The sequence below is a fragment of the Chiloscyllium punctatum genome, chromosome 29 (assembly GCF_047496795.1).
Source record: "Chiloscyllium punctatum isolate Juve2018m chromosome 29, sChiPun1.3, whole genome shotgun sequence".
Classification (NCBI taxonomy): domain Eukaryota; kingdom Metazoa; phylum Chordata; class Chondrichthyes; order Orectolobiformes; family Hemiscylliidae; genus Chiloscyllium; species Chiloscyllium punctatum.
Genome location: NC_092767.1, coordinates 66,978,268 through 67,000,544, shown reverse-complemented (window position 1 = coordinate 67,000,544; position 22,277 = coordinate 66,978,268). Strand labels below are relative to the sequence as shown.

The following is a 22,277-nucleotide window of genomic DNA, read 5'->3' as shown; positions in this document are numbered from 1 at the left end:
CCATAAATGAAAATGAAAGGAAAAAAACATTGAGTAGTGTATGAGGACAAAACACTATGTGCTGTTCCTGCACTGAAATAAGAAGTTGGAGCCAGTGATTTCATCAACGTTTGGAGGTGCAGGTGTTGGACTGGAGTGTACAAAGTTAAAAATCACACAACATCAGGTTATAGTCCATTAGAACATTACAGCACAGTACAGGCCCTTCAGCCTTCGATGTTGTGCCGACCTGTCATACCAATCTGAAGCCCATCTAACCTACACTATTCCATGTACATCCATATGCTTGTCCAATGACGACTTAAATGTACTTAAAGTTGGCGAATCTACCACCGTTGCAGGCAAAGCATTCCATATCCTTACTACTCTCTGAGTAAAGAAACTACCTACCTAGTTGGTCGTCACTTGATGAAGGAGCAGGGCTAGTGATTCCAATGAAACCTGTTGGACTATAACCTGGTGTTGTGTGATTTTTAAGTCTGATTTCATCAACATGTGCAGGAACTGGAAGTCAGCGCCCATTCTGCCATTGGTGCATGTGCATAACTATGTGTCTTCGCCATTCTCAGTGCTTCCCTGGCCCACTCCCTACCCCTCAATGCCTCCGCTCTCACTCACTGTCCTGTTCCCCCACTCATGGAGAACTGTAAGCAGGGAACAGGATGGTGGGCAGAAAAGAGGCAGTGCGGAGTCTGGAATAGAATGGCCAGGAATGTAGTGAAACGGCAGTCTAGTGTTGGGAGTGACATTACCACTAGTCTGACTGTTCCCTTTGACTTTACCTCAGCTACACTGCTGACCTTGATGCACAGGTTGTGGTCTGAATGCCATCTGTATTCGGTGTTCAGTGTTCCAGTCTGGAAGGGAGCCACTAACCTTCAGTTCTTCGGAAGACCTCCACCAGGCACTCTGCCTCTTGCTGGATGAAACTCTCCAGCGTCTTGGACCCCCTCCCGAAATGTCTCAGCGTCTTGACAGCAAAGTTCCGTAGCTGCAGTGAGCGGTGCCCATTGCTGCTGGCAATACCTGGAAGTGCAGACAGACAGAGAGTGTGGTTTGATTTAGATAGGTAAAAGGAGGGGAAAGGAGGAAACATTGAGGGGATGCATTCCATCCTCTCCTACCCCTTCAGCAGGCCAAGCTTTTGGTTTGGTTTTCTAGACTTTAAGAGGTCCCTCACTGATGTGGCAGGGTCCAAGTGCAAGAATCAACATGTATTACCTTTCCCTATAGTGTGCACTTCCACACTGGCTTGTTCACTCTCAAGCCTCATGTCAGAGTATGTTACATGTCAAGGAGGCTTGGGTTAGCCTCTGACCTTTCATTTGCGACTGCTGGGTTCAAACTCAGTGTGCTGGTGGCCATTATGGAGATTGGAGGGAGTTGTGTGTGTCAGTATGTGTGCGTGGTAAAGATTGGGTTATATCAAATTTGCAGCACCGAACCACACCATACACCCAACTCATGTGCGTTAGTGTTCTTATGGTGGTTCACCTCAGGTTCCCTTTCATTTAACGTAAGCTCACCCAATCAGTATAACACTCTATTCTTTTCCGATATGCAAGCAGTTTCCACTAAATATTGCCCTTAAGGGTGGGGAAGGGATATGGGTGTGGTGGTAAAACTCTGAATCTGCACATTCTACTGCTACTGCTTAGCGCGAATACGTTTATCATTGGGAAACTAATGATGTAAGGATATGCTCCTGGCTATAGATTCTATTTTCACTACTCAGCCATTTCATAATGGATAATGCCTGTGCCCACACATTCATCAATTTTTCAACCTGCAGTCTCCAGGTCACTGACTACTCATCAAGGCAACATGGGAAGGCTGAACTAGAAGGTTTTATTGGGAAATGACAAAAAAAAGGGGGGTGTGTGGGAGGGGCAATTTGAATGAAAAAGGAAAAGAGACATGATCAAACAAGAAACTGAAAATGATAAAGAGAGGAAGTTGGAATTTTTGTTTGTAATGATGTTGGGAGGGACTGATGTTGGGTTACTGCAGTGTGGTTGGAATGTTCTAAGCCATGCCCAAATTTATGTTTGCTTAATGTTGCCATGAACCTGTTTCAGGCAAAGATTAATTTCACTCCCACGGCATATTAAGTGGAACTGGAAATACATCAGAAAGGGTGACACGACTGAATTACAAGGCATCTGGTCGATGGAAGATGAATTAAAGGCACAATCCTCATGGAAACAGAGGCAGTAGCATCCATAGAAATCTACAGGTATGAGGAAAGACTTGGGGCTTAACTTGTCCCTTTGTTCTTACCATATCCATTTGTGATCTTCCTGATTGATGGGACTGTCCCTCTGGCTCCGAAATCATCTGCTTGATTGACTAATGCTTCCTTCACAGTTTCATAGCCACACAACACCACTGCAGGACGTGGTCCAAGCCAGACAGTGAACACCGAACCATATTTCTTGGCCAACTGTAACAACCAGGAAATGGGAATTAACTTCCGGGAGATGAGATGTGCAATCCAATTAACTGTGGCTATTTGCAAGTAAAGAAAAATCCTTCGTGAACATATGTACTTGCTTGAGGGCAACAGCTGTGCTACGACCCTCCCCCACCCTCGTCCGACTGAGCACAATATTGGTAAATCTCAAGCCCACTTCCTGTCCTCTGGAAGTCCTTCCTACAGAAGCTTGACAGCACCAAGGATAAACCAGCCTGCACTGCAACCACTCACCGAGGCTGCTTTGACAAACCAAACCCATTAGATGAACAAGGGCAGCAAGTGCATGGGATCATCAACACCTGCATGCTCCCCCTCCAAGCCACACCCCATCCTGAACTTGGAACTATATTGCCGTTCCTTCACTGTCACTGAACCAAAACCCCAGAACCCCTTCCTAACAACACTGTAGTTCTCTCTGTGGCACATGGACTGCAGCAGCTCAAGAAGACGGCTCTTCTCAAGAGCATTGAAGCTGAACAATAAATGCCAGCCTGATCAGTAACATGCACATCTCTGGAATGAATGCTCGTCACTTGCAGCAAATTGACCTTTGCCATGGTGAACTGATGCTCTGCTTTATCGGGTGAGATATTTTCATCAGGATCCTGTGGCAATGCAATTGACTGAGCATGTGGTTTTAGACTCGGTTTGAGAAAATCTGTGGTTATGTCATAAGCGAGGAAAACAATCCTAAACATTAAAAGCTATAGCCTTGCCCCATCAAGGTATCTGGTAAAGAGACCACCTTTTTGTTAAAATTCATTCACAGGCCGAGTGTATTGCTCGTGAGGCCAGCATTTATCGCCTATATTTAATTACCCAGAGGGCAGTTAAGAATCAACCACATCACTGTGGGTCTGGAACCACACGTGGGCCAGACTAGATAAGAATGGCAGTTTTCTATCCTAAAGGACACTAGTGAACCAGATGGGTTTTCCCAACAATCAACAATGGATTCATAGCCATCGGTTAGACTCTTAATTCCAGATTCTTATAGAATTCCAAATTCTACCATTTACCATGGCAGGACTCAAACCCAGGTCCTCAGAATTGAATTGAATTTATTGTCATGTGTACCGAGGCATAGTGAAAAGCTTGCAAGCAATACAGGCAGATCACAGAGTTAAGTCGCATAGGTAAGTAAATAATAGGTAAACAACAGCAAAAACATAAACACAGGTACATTACCTGGTCTCTGGATTAACAGTCCAGTGATTGGTAATATACTTGGCCATTCCCTCCCCACTGAAGCAAAGGAAAATATGTTAAAATATTTTGGTTCACTGGATGCTGTGTACTTATTAGTTGCTATTTCTAAAGCATTTCTTTGACAGAGTTGCTGCCACAGTATACTGTGTAGCAGAGGGAGGTAAGTGGGTCTTAGATGTCCTGACTATCGATTTAGGCAGGATGTTGAGCCCTGCTCAATGGGGCATTGGGTATGTGCCAGCAAGCAATGCTCCTTGGAGTACACCGGGCAGACCCTGTTGGGATCCCTGGGGACTAGAAGCCAGACTTGTGTGTTGATGTGATTGAAGTGGAGGGGAATGGCAGTGGGGCAGAGAGGGGGAGGGAAGGGGAGAGAGACAGAAATTCCCAGGCTCGTGATTTTCATCAGTTGCACTATAGAGGGGCTCCGGTCTCTGGGTAGATCTCAAGTGTTGGCTATGGATATCAATCGTGAATAGTTTCTTTCTCAGTTTTCCTTGCCCCCCCCCAATTAATGATTGAAGCCATTGGATTGACGTATCCCTGGTTTATAACCTTTGCATAATCTGTGTGCTTGAACCTCATGGTACACAGTGGAAATTTTTTTTTAGATTACATTACAGTGTGGAAACAGGCCCTTCGGCCCAACAAGTCCACACCACCCCGCCAAAGCGCAACCCACCCATACATTTACCCCTTACCTAACACTACGGGCAATTTAGCATGGCCAATTCACCTGACCTGCACATCTTTGGACTGTGGGAGGAAACCAGAGCACCCGGAGGAAACCCACGCATACACAGGGAGAATGTGCAAACTCCACACAGTCAGTCGCCTGAGGCGGGAATTGAACCCGGGTCTCAGGCGGTGTGAGGCAGCAGTGCTAACCACTGTGCCACCGTGCCACTCACCTTCAGTCCTGCCCTTCAAACCCTGTACACATCTGGAAGACTTCTACAAGGCTTACCCGATCCTATGCAGATATTTCATGTCATGTCAGGTCAATATGGTGATCTGATCATCTGAAGTTTGATATACATCAAAATCCCTTTGGACAATAAACCCGGTGGAATATATTCACAACTCAAATTTGGAATCCAACCAAGTAAAAAGATTTGGGGATTGGACAGGAAACTGGAGTCAGGTAGTAGATTGGCCATGATGTTACTGAATGGTAGGGCAGGTTCTGATGAAGGGCTTTTGCCCGAAACGTCAATTTCACTGCTCGTTGGATGCTGCCTGAACTGCTGTGCTCTTCCAGCACCACTAATCCAGTATTTGGTTTTCAGCATCTGCAGTCATTGTTTTTACCTAGGTTCTTGAGAGGCTGAACGACCCACTTTATCTCTCATATCTTACGTCCTGAAAACCTTATTGATCTCAGCAGAGTTGCAATATCTGGGCCTCAGGATATTAAGGTGAAGCTATTTGAGATCCCTCTCCTCCTGTCTTCACTTGATATCCAAATACTTCTAGTGGGTCTCAAGTTGAGTACAGAGATCTCCAGCAGCCACAAGGCGGGCAGCTAGCTGTTGCCAGAGTGCACATCAAAAGGAGGATAAGCTGGAATGAACTGCAAACAGCCCCAACATCTGCAGACCATGCTCTTGAGTTTCCTTGAGAATAGAAGATCAAGGGGCAAACCAATTGAGGCACTTAAGATGATTAAAGGATTTTAGGATGAAAGAATAGCGTGCCAAACGATTTCGTCTGTAGGCAGCAATCCAAAAAAAAAAGCTGGATTCTCAAATTCAACATTTCTTCACACACGGGTAGCAGGGATTTGGAATTCTTCCTCCTGAAAAGATGTGGAGGCTTTTAAGGGGAAGGGGAAGTAGTGATGATTGAACATGTTAACACTGAGCTGGATACATTTTTGCGATGTACAAACATTCAGGGTCACAGAACTGAGGCAGCTAAACAGAGTGAAGATGCAAGTCAGTCATGACCTCAACTGAAAAGCAGAACAGGTCGAGGGATTGAAGAGTTTCCTCCTGCTCCAATACTCCTTTGATGAGGACCCAAGGGTTTCAGGAAAGGATACAGGAAATAGGCCCAGGACACAAATGTGGATTTCTGGTCTATATTGCTAAATCACAGAGACACTAAATCAATTTAAATGCAATGCATGATGCCTGAAGAGTTTGATTTATTCCTTTGTGTTCTATGGGCACCTGCTGGAATTAGTTGGTCATTCGCAGTTGCCTTGAAAAGATTGTAGTGGGATGCAATTAAGTGCTTACTTGGTGAAATAACTGCACAGAGGCTGGCATCCCATCACCGAGTCACCCTTCACTTATATGTGCACAGTACATGGGCTCTGACCAGCCAGCTCAGAGGCAGTCCCTATGCTGAGGTGACCTTCTGAATCTCCTAATTAAAACTGTCACCCAGGACTCCCTGATTGGCCCAGGTTAACAACCCCAATCAAGGATCTCATATATTCTTTTCTCGTCAAATTTCAATTCTCAAAGTACTGTTGAACACCTCTGAGTTACTAATCATAACATGACCACGATATAACACACCCTCCAGTAAACAAAAGATGAGGAAAATGTCATCAATCTTAGCACTTGGTACAATTTTGAATATTAGCCATGATTTGGAGATGCTGGTATTGGACTGATGTGTACAAAGTTAAAAATTGCACAACACCAGGTTATAGTCCAACAGGTTTAATTGGAAGCACTAGCTTTTGGAACGCTGCTCCTTCATCAGGTGGTTGTCACCTGATTAGGCACAACCACCTGATGAAGGAGCAGCGTTCCAAAGGCTAGTGCTTCCAATTAAACCTGTTGGTCTATAACCTAGTGTTGTATAATCTTTAACTTTGAAAATTAGCAGGACTTTGAGAATGCTTGTGTGTGGATCTGTATAGATAAGAATACTTATAGATAAGAATAGATAAAAATAGATAAGAAAATCTGTGACATTCTCACAGCCTTGCAAGTTACCTCATCCTGTCCAAATGCTGGTGACACTTGCATGACTTTGCAAGTGGCCAATATGCTTCAAGTTTGCAAAGTGTAATGGCCAATCACCAACTGCCATATAGCAATATCTAATACATTTTATCATCGTGCATTTGTTTTGTGTCTACAACATAATTCTGAAGATTAGCATTGCACAGACAGAATGGAGTTGTGGGATTTTCTCAAATGGCCCATCCTATACCTTGAGGTATTTGGCAACTCCAATGGGATGTGGTACCATGTAAGGGTTGTTTGAGGTAGTTCATTGCCCCCAGTCCTCCCTTGTCTTGGACCTACCGAGGAGACAAGTTGAAATTTACTCTCAACCATCAACTGTGGCTGGAGGGCTGTTGACTCGGTGAAAAACATTCTTTGATCTGCTCAAAATGTGTTGGTCTTCCTATGCAAAGAGTGTCCTCGACCAAGTCTTCCAGACTGGCACCATTCCAAAGTCCAAGATTACATGTTGAGGAACACACTAAGCTTGGGCCAGCCACTCAGAGGCATAAGGGGGAAATATCAAAGGTTTCTCAGCCACACTATACTGAAGGGTTGGAAATGATAGAACACCCTTGGACTCTGTGTCTTACAAAGATTGTACATTGCAAAACTAACAAAAATGTATTGAGGTAAATTGTAATGCAGCATGGTGCACAGAGGAAAATGTTACATTTTTTGCACTTCCATAGTTTCACATTTGCATTTTCTCCACCCGAAGGCTGTTTACCTGACACCGAATGGAGTTTTAAACTTCTTAATCTTTTCCAATCCTATTTAGGAGATCATCCCATATTGGGACAAGTTAAATGTAATTACACAGTACGCAAAATTCAAGTTGAAATGTGTTTGCAAATTTTAGGAATAAAGTATATTTTTGGGTAGGAAAGTGGTTAGTTGTCAAGTATACACTAAGAGTATTCTGAGTTAAAAAGTTTAAAGCAGCTATACTTGGTCCATTGTAATTATAAAGACCTTAGGAAGCTGACATTGATACGCCACACATGTTCCCTCCAAGTTGCGCAGCTGCGCATGTGCAGCCCTCCAATGTTCCGCATACAGTGATCAGCAACATCCTGCCAAACACAGCATTGACTTCCAATTCTGAACATTGCTGGCCCACTTGGAGGCCCACACGGCCAATGAGAAATTTAGAGGGAGTGCTGTTTACCACCACCATCTGCATGTCCCACTCCAAACCACACACTAACCTAACATGGAACTATTTCATCATTCCCCCACTATCACTGGGTGAAAATCCTAGAACTCCCTCTTTAGGCACTGTAGGGGCCTCTGAACCATACGGACCGCAACAGTTCAAGAGGACAGCTTACCACTTCCTTCTCAAGGCAATAGAGGCGGGCAAAAAGTGCTGGCCCAGTCAGTGCAGCCCACAAACCGTGAAGAATCTACTCCTTCTGAAAACTAGAGTAGAATTCCTCACCTTAACTCATAGCGTGTCAAATCAGTAGAATTGGTGGAGCCAATGTAACATAAATAGTAACCCCTTCAGGACCATTAATGTATATAACAAGAGACAGTGAGAATAACTGCTTTTCCCATTGAACTACTTAAAACCAGTTGCAGACAAACTCCAACAAGCGTCACAATCAGGATTGATCAATCTCCTTCGAAGTACCAATGATGCCACCTCTCCTTTTGCCGGCCTTTGGTCCACCATTGATGGCCATGTCATATCTGCTGCAATCATGGAAGAAATAGCACTGAATGCCTCCCTCATTGACTGAGGTACTCAGAGACAGAAGTCTGATTCATGGATTTGGATAAGTGTTTCAGGTAAACTGCCAATTAGAACATTTGCACTCCTGACCTGAAAATGATTCAGCCAATTCGGAAAGGACTAAAAGTTCTGAAAATACTAGTCCCAGACTCGGGTCAACCATCAGGTACTCTAGTTTACTAGTGATAGAGTCATAGGGTCATAGAGATGTACAACTTGGAAATAGATCCTTCAGTCCAACTTGTCGATGCTAACCAGATACCCAAAATTAATCTAGTCCTATTTGCCAGCATTTGCCCATATTCCCTTGAATCCTTCTTATTCATATACCCATCCGGATACCTTTTAAATGTTGTAATTGTACCAGCCTCCATCACTTCCTCTGTAGCTCATTTCATATGTGCATTACCCTCTACATGAGAAAGTTGCCCCTCAGGTCCCTTTTAAGTCTTCCCTTCTCACCTCAAACCTAAACTTTCTGGTCTTGGACTCCCCCACCACAGGGAAAAGACCTTGGCTATTCACCCTCATGACTTCATAAACCTCTAGAAGGTCACTCCTCAGCCTCCGATGCTCCAGGGTAAACTGCCCCAGACTATTCAGCCTCTCCCTATAGCTCAAAACCTCCAACCCTGGCAATATTCTCGTAAATCTTTTCTGAACCATTTCAAATTCAACAACATTATTCCTGCAGCAGGGAGACCAGGATTGAATGCAATATTCCAAAAGTGGCCTAATCAGTGTTCTGTGTAGCCTCAACATGACCTCTCAACTCCTATACTCAATACTCTGACCAATAAAGGCAAACATACCAATACCAAATGCTTTCTTCACTATCCTGTCTACCTTTGACTCCACTTTCAATGAACTATAAACGTCCACTCCAAAATCTCTTTGTTCAGTAACACTCCAGGACCTTACCATTATGTGTACAGGTCCTGCCCTAATTTGCCTTTCTAAAATGCAGCATCGCACATTTATCTAAATTCAACTCCATCTGCCACTCCTCAGCCTATTGGCCCATCTGATCAAGATCCCTTTGTACTCTGAGGTAACCTTTTTCGCTGTCCACTAAATCTCCAATTTTTGTGTCATCTGCAAACTTGCTAACCATAACTCCTATGTTCACGTCCAAATCATTTATATAAATGACGAAAAGTAGTGGACCCAGCACCGATCCTTGTGGCACTCCACTGGTCACAGGCCTCCAGTCTGAAAGACAACCCTCCACCATCACCCTCTGTCTTCTACCTTCCGGTTCTGTATCCAAATGGCTAGTTTTCCCTGTATTCCATGTGATCAAAACATGCTAACTAGTCTACTATGAGTAACTTTGTCGAATACCTTACTGAAGTTCATACAGCTCACATCCACTGCTCTACCCTCATCAATTCTCTTTGTTACTTCCTCAAAAAATTCAATCAAGTTAGTGAGACACGATTTCCCAAGCACAAAGCCATGTTTACTATCCCTAGTCAATCCTTGCTTGTCCAAATACATGTAAATCCTGTCCCTCAGGATTCCCTCCAACAACCTGCCCATCACCAATGTCAGGCTTACTGGTCTATAGTTCCCTGGTGTTTCCTTACCAACTTTTCTAAGTAGTGGCACCACGATAGCCAACCTCCAGTCTTCTAGCACCTCACCTGTATCTATCCATGATACAAATATCTCAACATTGGGCTCAGCAATCACTTCCCTAGTTTCCCACGGTGTTCTAGGCTACACCTGACCATGTCCCAGGGATTTATCCACCTTTATGCATTTTAACACATCCAGCACTTCCTCCTCTGTAATATAGAGATTTCTCAAGATGTTGCTATTCATTTCCCCACATTCTCTACCTTCCATGTCCTTATCCACAGTAAACACTGATGCAAAATACTCATTTAGTATCTCCCTATCTCCTGCACTTCTACATATGGACGGTCTTGCTGATCTTTAAGGGGCCCTATTCTCTCCCTAGTTACTATTTTGTCCTGAATGTATTCGTTGAATCCCTTTGGATTTTCCTTAACCCTATTTGTCACAGCTATCTCATGCCCCCTTTTTTGCTCTCCTGAGTTCCTTCTAAAGTATACTTCTACTGCCTTTATCTTCTTCGAGGGATTCTCAAGCTCTCATGTCAATACCTGACAAGTGTTTTCTCCTTACTCTTGACCAAAACCTCAATTTCTCTAGTCATCGAGCATTCCCTACACCTACCAGCCTTACCCTTCACCTGAACAAGAACATACTGTCTCTGGGCTCTTGCAACAGCACAACCACTATTTGTGGGTACGTTCACTTCCCACAGTTTTATTGCGAGCAAGCACAATCAAATATGTCTTACATGCTTCACTTTACCTTCCTAAACCTCTGTATCTCCACCTTTAAAGGAAGTAAATGTTACCATAGTTCCTGGGACGATGTTACCATAGTCCCTGGGACGGAAGTTTGCTCTTTCAGATCAACAATCTCAGGCAGGTTGATAAGGCAAGGCCTTCTTGCCTATTACACGATCATAAAGGTGTCATTCAGCATTACGAATGAACCAGCCATTCAGCCAACCAAACTGACCTATGGAAGACGGCAACTATAGCCTCCTTTTTTTTAAAAAGTTCATTCATGGGATGAGGATATCACTGTCTGGTTCAGTATTTATTGCCCATCCCTAATTGCCCAGAGGGCAGTTACAAGTTAAATACATTGCTGTGGGTCTGGAGTCACATGTAGGCCAGACCAGGTAAGGATGGCAGTTTCCTTCCCTGAAGGACATGAATGAACTTGGGGTTTTTCCAACAATTGACAATGGATTCATGATCATTGTTAAACTCTTAATTCCAGATTTTTTGTTTGTTGAATTCAAATTCCACCATTTGCTGTGGCAGGATTTGAACCCAGGTCCCCAGAGCATGACCGGAGTCTCTGGATTAATAGTCCAGTGATAATATCACTAAGCCATTTCCTCCCCATTAAACTCCATCATGGGCTAAACGTGACACTGGGCCCTATGCACCTTAGTGCTGTACCAGTTGTGAGGAGTGAAGGTAGTGCGGAGCTACTTGAGTCTGGAATGTTCCTGGGGTGTCAGGTTCATTGTCACCTTTAGTCCATGGTGGAGTTTCCAAATGAGGCATAGAAAACTCTGAGTATGGGCTCTGAATACAAGATTAACTTTGTCAAGTTTACAAGCACTGCCAAGATGGAGCAATCTTCATTTGAAGCCTGACCTGGTAAGATTATATTATTAAGGATGAGACTGCAGAGTACTTGGAAGTGCATGGTAAACAGGGCAGAGTCAGCCTGGCTTTGGCAAGGAGAAATCATGCCTGACCAACCTGTTACATGTTTTTGAGGAGGTAATGAGCAAGTTAGACTGGGGAGATCAATGGACATGATCCATTTGGATTTCCAGAAGTCTCTGACAAGGTCCCACACAGGAGACTGCAAAATAAGATAAGAGTCCAAGGTATTAGGGACAAGGTACTGGGCATGGATAGAGGATTGGCTGTCTAGCAGAAGGCAGAGAGTGGGGGTAAAGGGGCCTTTTTCAGGATGGCAGCTAGTGACTAGTGGAGCTCCGGAGGAGTCAGTTTTTGGATCCTAACTATTCATGTTATACATTAACAATCGGGACAAAAGAACTGAGGCTGATGTTACTAACAGATCAACAAATATCAGGCAAGTTGATAAGGCAGGGCACTCTATGAAAGTGGGCAAATAAGGAGCAGATGGAATACAATGTAGGAAAGTATGAGATTATGTACATTGGCAATAGGAACAGAGGCATAGACTAATTCCAGATGAGGAATGGCTTTGGAAATCTGAAAAACAAAGGGACTTGGGAGTCCTAGTTAGTTGATGGTTAGGAAGGTAAATACATTAGCATTCATTTCGAGAGAGCGAGAAATTAATAGCAGGGGCTGAGGCTGTATTAGACAGTGGTAAGATCACATTTAGAATATTGTTAGCAGTTTTGGGCCCCTTGCCTAAGGAATGAGGTGTTGGCCTTGAAAGGAATCCAGATGAGAACATGATATAAGAATTATCCTGGGAATAAAGGGCTTGTCATATGAGCTGTGGTTGAGGACTGTGGGTCTGTACTTGATGGAGTTTAGGAGGATGAGGGAGGTCCTCACTGAAACTTGCAGAATGCTCAAAGGCCTGGATGGAGTGGACATAGAGAAGATGTTTGCACTAGTAGGAGATAATAGGACCCTAAGGTCCAGCCTTAGAATGAAGGGATGAACCTTTAGAACTGAAGGGGAACCTTTTCAGCTCAGGAGTGGTGGGTCTGTGGAACTCATTGCCGCAGAAGTTTGTGGCGACCAAGTCGTTGAGTGCATTTAAGACAGAGATAGACAAATTCTTGATTGGTAAAAGGATCGAATGTTGCAGGGAGAATGCAAGAGAATGGGGTTGAGAAACATACAAGCCATGGCAGAACAGACCTGATTGACCAAACAGCCATTTCTGCTCCAATAACTTATGGTCTAATGGAGACAGGTTTTGTCCTGCTACATTGAGAGTAATTTCTCAATATCCAAATTTTGCATATTTTCTGCTGTGTCAATCTTCAATCTTCCTCAGTGGTCTGGTAGATGGGAGATGTAAGCTGTTTAGCTTAGAATTTGACAGGATTTGCAGTTGTTCTTTTAGCCTGGCAATAGTTATGTATAAAGGATTCATTTAATTTCTTTCCTATCTCACCCCAATTTTTTGCACTTTTACTCATGATGATCTTCTGTACCCCACTCAAGTGGTCTTACTTCCTCCCTGTGTCAAGACAATGGCTGTCATTTAGATTACATTACAGTGTAGAAACAGGCCCTTCGGCCCAGCAAGTCCACACCGACCCGCCGAAGCGCAACCCACCCATACCCCTACATTTACCCCTTACCTAACACTATGGACAATTTAGCATGGCCAATTCACCTGGCCTTCACATCTTTGGACTGTGGGAGGAAACCGGAGCAAACCCACGCAGACACGGGGAGAACGTGCAAACTCCACACAGTCAGTCGCCTGAGGCGGGAATTGAACACGGGTCTCTGGCGCTGTGAGGCAGCAGTGCTAACCACTGTGCCACCGTGCTGCCCACATTCTGCTATTGGACTATGGAGAGACTGGAGGTAAGCTGACTCCTCTGCTCTACTGGGCATACAAACATGCTGAGGTGGTTTATTTCCCAAAGAAGCTGGCTCCAGGGAAGCACATCAGAGGCTCACCAGAAGGGTAGCCATTGGGTTTGAACCCCATCTGGGATCATAAACATGAGTAAGGACAAGGGGGCTATGTCATGCATAAATGAAGATCTGAAGGCTGCGGGTTCAGGAGCTGTAGACGTTGGTGGTGAGTGGATCGCCCACACACCTCCTCCTTCTCCACTGATAACCGTAGGTATGTACAAGGAAGGAGGATCCAAGTACCCTTTCCCACTGTTGGAAAACACTCTTTAGACCTGGACCTTTAATTATTGTCTGAACGCCACAAGTTGATCTCACTTCCATCAGAAACAGATGGGTGTGCTTGATGTGATCAGAGGTATCTGGGTGGATCTTACATTGGGTTCTGACTGAAGGAACTTCCAACTTGGGAAGTCCTACTCCTTGGTCCTAGTGAACCTCCCTCCCCCCACCCCCTCCAAATTCCTGTACTCCTCAACCCTTTAGTATCAATGGTCTAGTAACTGTCTGGGCTATTTGTCTAATTGTAGGGAATGGACCTCTATCAACCTTTGCTACCTTCTCCCCAGCTCCACCCCCCCCCCCCCCCCCACCCTGCCACCCCCCATTTATCTCTCCACCCTGGAGGCTTCCTGCCTCTATATAGGGCTTTTGCCCGAAACGTCGATTTTCCTGCTCCTCAGATGCTGCCTGATCTGCTGTGCTTTTCCAGCACCACTCTGATCTAAACTCTGGTTTCCAGCAACTGTAGTCCTCACTTTTGCCTCTATTAACCTTTGCGAGCTCTTGGTATAGGTAATGTTAGTCTAGTGGTAATGTTACTGAACAAATAGAGATCAAGCTAATGATCTAGGGCATGATTTCATATCTCACCTCAGCACCTGGAACTTTGCTTTATAAAATCAACTTGCTTTGACGCACCTCCAGGACTTGTATCCAGAGTTTCTGGTCCAGACTACCACAGCACCAGAAGAGCCCTTCCCTCATTACTTGGGAAGATTAATCTTTATTATGATAGCTTTGAAATTGTAAGCTTCTCTCAGTAATAGTGACTGATTAAACTCATCTACCAAGAGCTGACTCAAGACTCAGAGCAATTAGACTCTTAACAGCTCTCAAGTGGCCTAGTAATGCACTCAATTCCAGGGCATTTAGGACTTTTCCCACGTTCTGTAAAGCAGCCTGGATGAAGTTTAAACAAAATTGTTAGTGCAACATAATCTCTAACAGAGATTATGTCAGATGTGAGTTGACATCCACACGCACCCCTCACCCCCACCCACAACACACCTCATCTGCCCCTGCTATTTTAAATCAGTTTGTGTGTCACCAATAAATTTAATAACAAAGAATTTAATAAATATAAATCTATTTATCCAAATGGCAGTTTTTCTTCAACGGATCTCTTTTGTCCAAAACCTTTGTTTGTTATTTGATCATTTGTAATATTAAAAAAAACAGTTTTCTTATTGGACAGCTGGGGTCCATCTGAAAACCACCAGGGAGTTTTCAGTTTATACAGTGGAAAAGTCCCACCAGATGCTCAGGATAAATAATATTTGTCCAGGAAAACAAATAATCATTTATTGCAGGGGCTGTAAATGCATGACTCTCAAAAACCTCAGATGTTGCAACGTTGTGAGGCAGTCTTTGAGACAATTTGAGGTTTCAGTGTTTGAAATCATAAAGTCATACCAATTGTTGAATGACGGAGCGTAGAAGGAAACTATTCCTCATATTGTCTGTCGCTGAGACTGTCAGCGATTAATCTCAATTCCTGTGGTTTTTCGCCATATCTCTGAAAATATTCTCCTTCAAGTATTTATCTGAATCCCCATTGAAAGCTGTCACTAAATCTATATTAATTTCAGCGGATATCTGAGTGAAAACGGAGAATGGAATCTCTCAGTAACAACATTTTGTTAATCATTTATTCATGCTTCTGGGATCTTCCTTTGCAAATCTTACCTTTTCTACCTTATAAAACACCAAAAATAAATGACTGGCTGGAACACATCCTAAGGGTGTGAAAGACATCGACATAATGGATGTGCTCTCTTTCTTCCTAACTTTTAGAACATAGAACATGACAGTGCAGTACAGGCCCTTAGGTCCTCAATGTTGTGCCGACCTGCAAAACCAATCTGAAGCCCATCTATGCTACACTATTCCATTTTCATCCATATGTTTATCCAAAGACCATTTAAATACCTTTAAAGTTGGCGAGTCTACTACTGTTGCAGGCAGGGCATTCCTTACCCCTACTACTCTTTGAGTAAAGAAACTACCTCTGACATCTGTCCTATATCTGTCACCCCTCAATTTAAAGCTACATCCCCTCGTGCTAGCCATCACCATCCGAGGAAGAAGGCTCTCACCCTAACCAACCCCCTTTATTATCTTATATGTCTCAATTAAGTCACCTCTCAGCCTCCTTCTGTCTAACAAAAACAGCCTCAAGCCCCTCAGCCTTTCCTCAGAAGACTTTCTAGTGCTCTGTTTTTAACTGACCCCTTTCTCTTTTCCTTTTCTCTTTCCTTGTTGTCAACATCTTTATCAATCCATCTCTTCCTTTGCTCCCTGTGCCTACTGATTTTAACGTTATGAGTCATCTTTCTTTCCTTCACTCTGTTCTATCTTCTTCTTTTTTCTTCTTCCCCAATCATGTCTTACTCTTTCTTCTCTCCTCTATCTCTTCCTCCCTCCATCAGCTCTTGCCTTACTCTCTGCTCATCTTCTTGATCTTCCAAAGTGTCAAACATCTCAGTTTGTGGGGTAGATATTTCCCTGTTGCCGATGCATCTTAATATATTGTGAGAATGGCATAGCCCGTCAGGAAAATTTAACTATCCCACTGCGGAAAGTCTGATCGTTTATTCAGTAGAACCTAGTCCAGTTGGACCAAACCTACCACAACATCGGATTTTACCATAACTGATGTTTTGATGCAACAGCACCACCACCCCCAGCCCTCAAAGAAAGAACAAAGAAAAAAAAAATTACAGCCCAGGAATAGGCCCTTCGGCCCTCCAAGCCTGAGCCGATCCAAATCCACTGTCTAAACCTATCGCCCAATTCCTAAGGATCTGTATCTCTCTGCTCCCCACCTACTCATGCAGCTGTCCAGATGGACCTTAAATGAATCTCCCGTGCCTGCCTCTCCTACCTCTGCTGGCAACATGTTCCAGGCTCCTACCACCCTCTGTGTAAAGTACTTTCCGTGTGTATCCCCCTTAAACCTTTCACCTCTCGCCTTGAATGCGTGACCTCTCATTATTGAATCTCTCACCCTGAGAGGAAAGCTTATCTCTATCCACCCTGTCTATACCCTTCATGATTTTGTAGACTTCAATCAGGTCCCCCCCTCAATCTCCTTTTTTCTAATGAAAACAAACCTAACCTACTCAACCTCTCTTCATAGCTAGCACCTTCCATACCAGGCAACCTTCTCTGCAACCTCTCCAAAGCGTCCACATCCTTTTGGTAATGTGGGGACCAGAACTGTACACAGTATTCTAAATGCGGCTGAACCAAAGTCTTGTCCAATTTTAACTTGACCTGCCAGCTCTTATACTCAATATCCCTCATTCTCCTACCTTTCTGTATCCACAACAATTCATGATGGAACTTCAAGGCAGACAACATTTCAATAAAAATACTCTTGGCTGCACACAGTCATTGTAAGCCATCTGTTTTGCAATCATTTGAAGATGAATTCTTTATTTGGCTTAAAGTTATGTTGATGAGGGTGTATAAATGTTTGATCTGCTCAGTTATTCAGTTTTAACAGGGGAAGCAGGAGCTACAACTACTTGGCATGAGTGCCCCTCAGCCAAGAAGCACTAAAATTTGTCAAAACAACTTCTCATAAGTGTACTATTGTGGATGCAATAGTGGCTCATAACATTGGGATTCCTGTGATGGCTCCCGTGGCCGAGCAGCCGGCTAACATTCCAGCTCAGGTGTAAAAGTGGATCAGTTGTGACAGGTGATCATCTGACTGTGGGAGAATCATCAAGTAATTTTATCTTCAGGGATGAAAGTTCGCTCTTAAATCATGCCAATCCTGAGCGCCCTTCAGAGGGAACGGGAACAGTAAGGAGAAAGAGAGAGGACAAGGAATTAGAAGATGGAAAAGGAAACAGTAGCACTGAGGCCTGAAGAGAATTTGAGCGAGAGGCAGTCAGCTCCTGTCTGACACCCCAGTTTTTATTTTTGCTGAAACGAGCTGGTTGGAATCCACCTCACCCTTACATTGCCTGAACCCTTCTGCTCAATATAGGCCATGACTATTGACACTGCATTCACGCTATTAACATATAAGAACCAGGATATAAGATTCAAAAAATAAGTCTGATAAAGTAAAAAACCTGGTGCGAGAAGATCAATGAAACATTTATTTGTTAGCTGCTGGTGGAATTTCCTGTCGTTTGCAAACATTGACTTTGCTGATTTGTAGGCTCATCAAGCATTTCCTGTTAGCCTAAGATAGTAAACTCTTGTTAAGCTATTTAGCAAAAAGCTGAGCCAAGTGTTCCTGCTTTGCTGGTACCCTTTAGTAAGGAAGGACGTGAGGGTGGGAGTACTTCATTAGCAGGTCCCTGAACCTCACCAAATACAGCAAACCCCAGATGAATTTTTGCCAATGCTTCTCAGATATCTTCCTCCTGCCATCTTTACTAGTGCGCTTTTATGCCAAGTTGAAAAGAAGAGGCAGGCTCCGCTGGGTGGATGACGGCTCTGTATCCCAGGTTTTCTGGAATTCTGGGGATTGATGGTGGTTTTGTGCAGTAAAGTAAGTTAAAAAATCACATTTAAATAACGGCTTTAAAGTTATAAGACCCCTCCAGTGCTTCATAGGAGCATTTTAAAACAGAATATAACAGAGAATCATGTAAGGAGAGCAAAGAGGTCACAAAGGAAGGTCAATTGGCCCCTTAAGCCTGGTCTGTTATTCAATAAGATCTGATTGTACTCTCAACTCCACTTTCCTGCCTATCCCCATAATCCTCAACTCCCTTGTTGAGCAAATGCTGTCCTATATTCAATTGCTCCAACCTCCACTGCTCTCTAAGGAAGAGAATTCTACAGAGTGATCATTCGCGGAGAGATAATAATTCTGCTCATCATCTGAGTCATAAATGGGAGACCCCTAATTTTTAAATTGTGTTTTCAGGTTCTAGACTGCCCATCAAGGGGAAATGTCTTCTCAGCATCAACACTGACAAGTCCCCTCAGGATCTTCCATCTTTCAATTAACTTGCCAGTTACTCTTCTAGATTTGTTCCAGGTGATAAACTCCAGGTGATAAATGCCAGGTGTAGTTCTGCTGACATCGTTTTAGCCGTAGGGACTAGTTTTAACATAGAATACCTCTCTCTCACTGACACACAGGTAAAACATGCATATATTTGCTTGCTTAACAACCACATCTCTCAGTCCCTTTAAGGATCTAAAATATATACAATGATTAATGAAAAAGCACACTGTTTTACCTCACTACAAACAATTTTATGTGACTGGCAATCATCCACAAGCTCACATACAGTGATGAATACTGAGATTAGAGGCCCCAGGATAGTGACTATTCCTTTTTGTTGCAATGGAAAGCAATCAGTCACATTTGGATTCCGAATGAGTCACATGTGGCTAGCTCATGGTTAATGCATTGGACAACACGGTCACATCATAGTCAAGGCTGTTACAGACAGCAATTGATAAGGAATGTTAGGTTTTTTTTCCCCAGAGGAAGTTGACTGGACTGGAGAATATTAATTATGAGGAAACATTGAACGGACTCAGATTTAAAGAATCTCGGAAGTGTTGTAGGGCAGAGGACGCAATGTAGCCCATTGTGTCAATACTGGCTCTTCAAATGAGAAATTCACCTCACTCTTTTCTCCCACCTTCGTTCCCCTGTAACTCCAAAAACTCTTCCTCTTCAGATAATAGCCTTATTCCCATTTAAATGTGTCAACAGAACCTGCCCCTACCACACTCCCAGGCAGGGCATTCCAGATGCTAACCACTGGCTCTGTCGAAAAGCCTCTCTTGAGGCTTTTCTTACTTGTGTCAATCACCTGAGTCCGTTCAATCTTTCCTCATAACTAATAGTGTCAACTAATAGTGACACTGGAACCACCTGGAGTTGACAGTGTGTTGCTGGGAAAGCACAGCAGGTCAGGCAGCATCTGAGGAGTAGGATGAAGGGCTTATGCCCGAAACGTCGATTCTCCTGCTCCTCGGATGCTGCCTGACCTGCTGTGCTTTCCCAGCACCACACTCTCGACTCTGATCTCCAACATCTGCAGTCCTCACTTTCTCCTGGAACCATCTGGATGTTGATGCATGACCTTAAAACTGACACTGATTTTTGTAAAAATCTATCTGGTTCATTCATGCCCTTCAGGGAAGGAAATTTGCCATGCTTACCTGGTCTGGCTGACTTATGATTTTTAACTGGCCTCTGAAGTGGACCTAGCAAACCACTCAGTTTAACGGCCATTTTGGACGGGCAACAAATGCTAGTAACATCCACATCATATTAAAAAAGAATTTTAAAAATCAATTTGTGGGAAGTGGGAATACACTGCGAGGTGACTTGTCACCCAACATAGATATAATGGTTTGAATGGTATCCTCCCATACTGTACATTCATATTCAAGGGCAAGCCATTTTTCTCCTCTGTTGGGTTAGGGGGAGGGGTGGGGTGGAGTACATTTTATCCTGTGCTCCTGCTGCTAGAGGTGGGCCTCACATAGGTATCAAGAGAATGCCAACACCCGCATATACAAATATGCAAACAAAGTAAGGCACAGGTCATGAGAAACACAGAACGCAGAACAAGTTACACGGTTACCATAAAGTTTGCTCACCTTCATCAGACATTTATCAGGGGCTCTCTTGTCTATCTGCAAGGCATTCCCTAGGAATGGGAGAGCCGGAGGACCTGGCGGGAGCTTGCGGTATATCAGCTTACTCTTCCAAGAGCGCACAAGCAGCAGCAGCACAGTCAGCAGAAAGGCAATGAGAGTCACTCCAATGGTACTAAAATCCATAGCAGTCCAGGATCAGATCGTAATGGGCCCTTGATGCACCTTTGAAAGCTTCAATGCTCCTGCTCAGTTCTGGACCCAGTTGTGGTTTACTTGAGGAACAGCTTGTGTTTAAAACAAGCATACAGGAATCTGCAACTGTCTTGCAATGCACTGTGCAGCTTTATATGAATGAAAACTCCTCCCTTGATGGGGGTGGAGACAGTTTGCACCCTGAACTACAAAGCCCTGTGCCAGTGAGTAATGCTATGACTCTTAAATTTGCAACATGCTGATTATTTTTTGTGTAATAGCTTAATCAAACTTTCACCCGTCCTGCCCCAATTCTTGGTCTTTGACATCAGCTTTATTCTGCTGATGCTGTATGATTGAGTAGGAGGCTGTATGATGCTGTATGATTGAGTTCAACTCTTGAGTCACAGGGTTGTGTTTCAAGTCCCACTCTAGGACTTGAACACCTGAATCAAGGCTAACATTCCACATACCACTGAAAGATTGCTGTTCAGCTCAGGTTCTTCATTTAAACCACGGCCCATCTTGAATAGGTGTAAAAGATTTTGACTACTCTGAAGATGAGCAAGGGAGTTACACCTAGTGTCCTAGGCAATACCCACCCCTCAAGTAACGTTACAAAAAAGCAGATTGCATGTATTTTTGTAACACTGCTTGTCGGAGTGGACTGGACGTAAAATAGCTGTTGCGTTTTCTATATTACAATAGTGACCATTAGCTGTGATTGTGAATGGTGCTACACAAATGCAAATCTTTCCTTTTTATTGCTTTTTCCACCAAAGGGTCACTGAAGTCCAAATTGCTTGCCCAAGTACCATAGGTAGCAAACTAGCCATGTTATAAATGAGGGATAATAGCAGCTATTCACTAGCCTTCTGTTTCCCCCTTTTCCCAGCTTTTTTTACTTTATTCATAACATTTGTAAAATGACATTATGAAACACTTTGACTTGAAGATTGCTGGAAATGCAATGAAATTCAAATTATTCACATACAGCACGTTCCACTCTGAGGTGCCTCAATATGAATTTAACCCTGTTAATATTTACAACATATCAATCATACAGCCAGAGGGCAACATTGTCTTTTACACAATGAGGGACTGACCAACTCATTGGTGTCAATCATGACCGTTATCGGACTGGGCAATTGCTAGGTGGCAGTCTTATTTTGCATATCTCCTGACTGAAGCTAACATCGGTAGACATGAGGTAAGATGCAAAGCGACCTGGCTATTTGCTGCTTGCTATTTCCAAAAGAACATAACCTACTGAGTTTTGAGAGGATTTGTAGCTCAGGTTGAGGTTCTGGATGTAGTTTGCTCACTGAGCTGGAAGGTTCATTTTTCAGACATTTCATCACCATTCCAGGTAACATCTTCAGTGAGCCTCCAGACGAAGCACTGCTGGGGGTGTTTCCTGCTTTCTATTTATATGTTTGGGTTTCCTTGGGTTGGTGATGTTATTTTCTTTGGTGATGTCATTTCCAATGGTGATGTCATTTCCTGTTCTTTTTCTCAGGGGTGGTAAATGGGATCCAAATCAATGTGTTTGTTGATAGAGTTCCGGTTGGAATGCCATGCTTCTAGGAATTCTTGTGCGTGTCTCTGTTTGTCTTGTCCTAGGATGGATATATTGTCCCAGTCGA

The 22,277-nt window shown here is 43.6% G+C and overlaps 1 protein-coding gene across 1 annotated transcript in view; it reads right to left on the bottom strand.

The window, feature by feature from the left end:
* Positions 1–20,762, bottom strand: part of LOC140454488 (cytochrome P450 2F2-like) — a 41,496-nt gene extending 20,734 nt beyond the window's left edge. The window contains exons 1-3 of the mRNA XM_072549279.1: positions 20,440–20,762; positions 2,281–2,443; positions 877–1,026 (exon numbers count right to left, since the gene is read on the bottom strand). Coding sequence (XP_072405380.1) covers positions 877–1,026; positions 2,281–2,443; positions 20,440–20,622 — 496 coding nt within the window. The 5' untranslated portion in view covers positions 20,623–20,762. The remainder of the gene's footprint in view (positions 1–876; positions 1,027–2,280; positions 2,444–20,439) is intronic.
* Between the last annotated feature and the right edge of the window lie 1,515 nt (positions 20,763–22,277).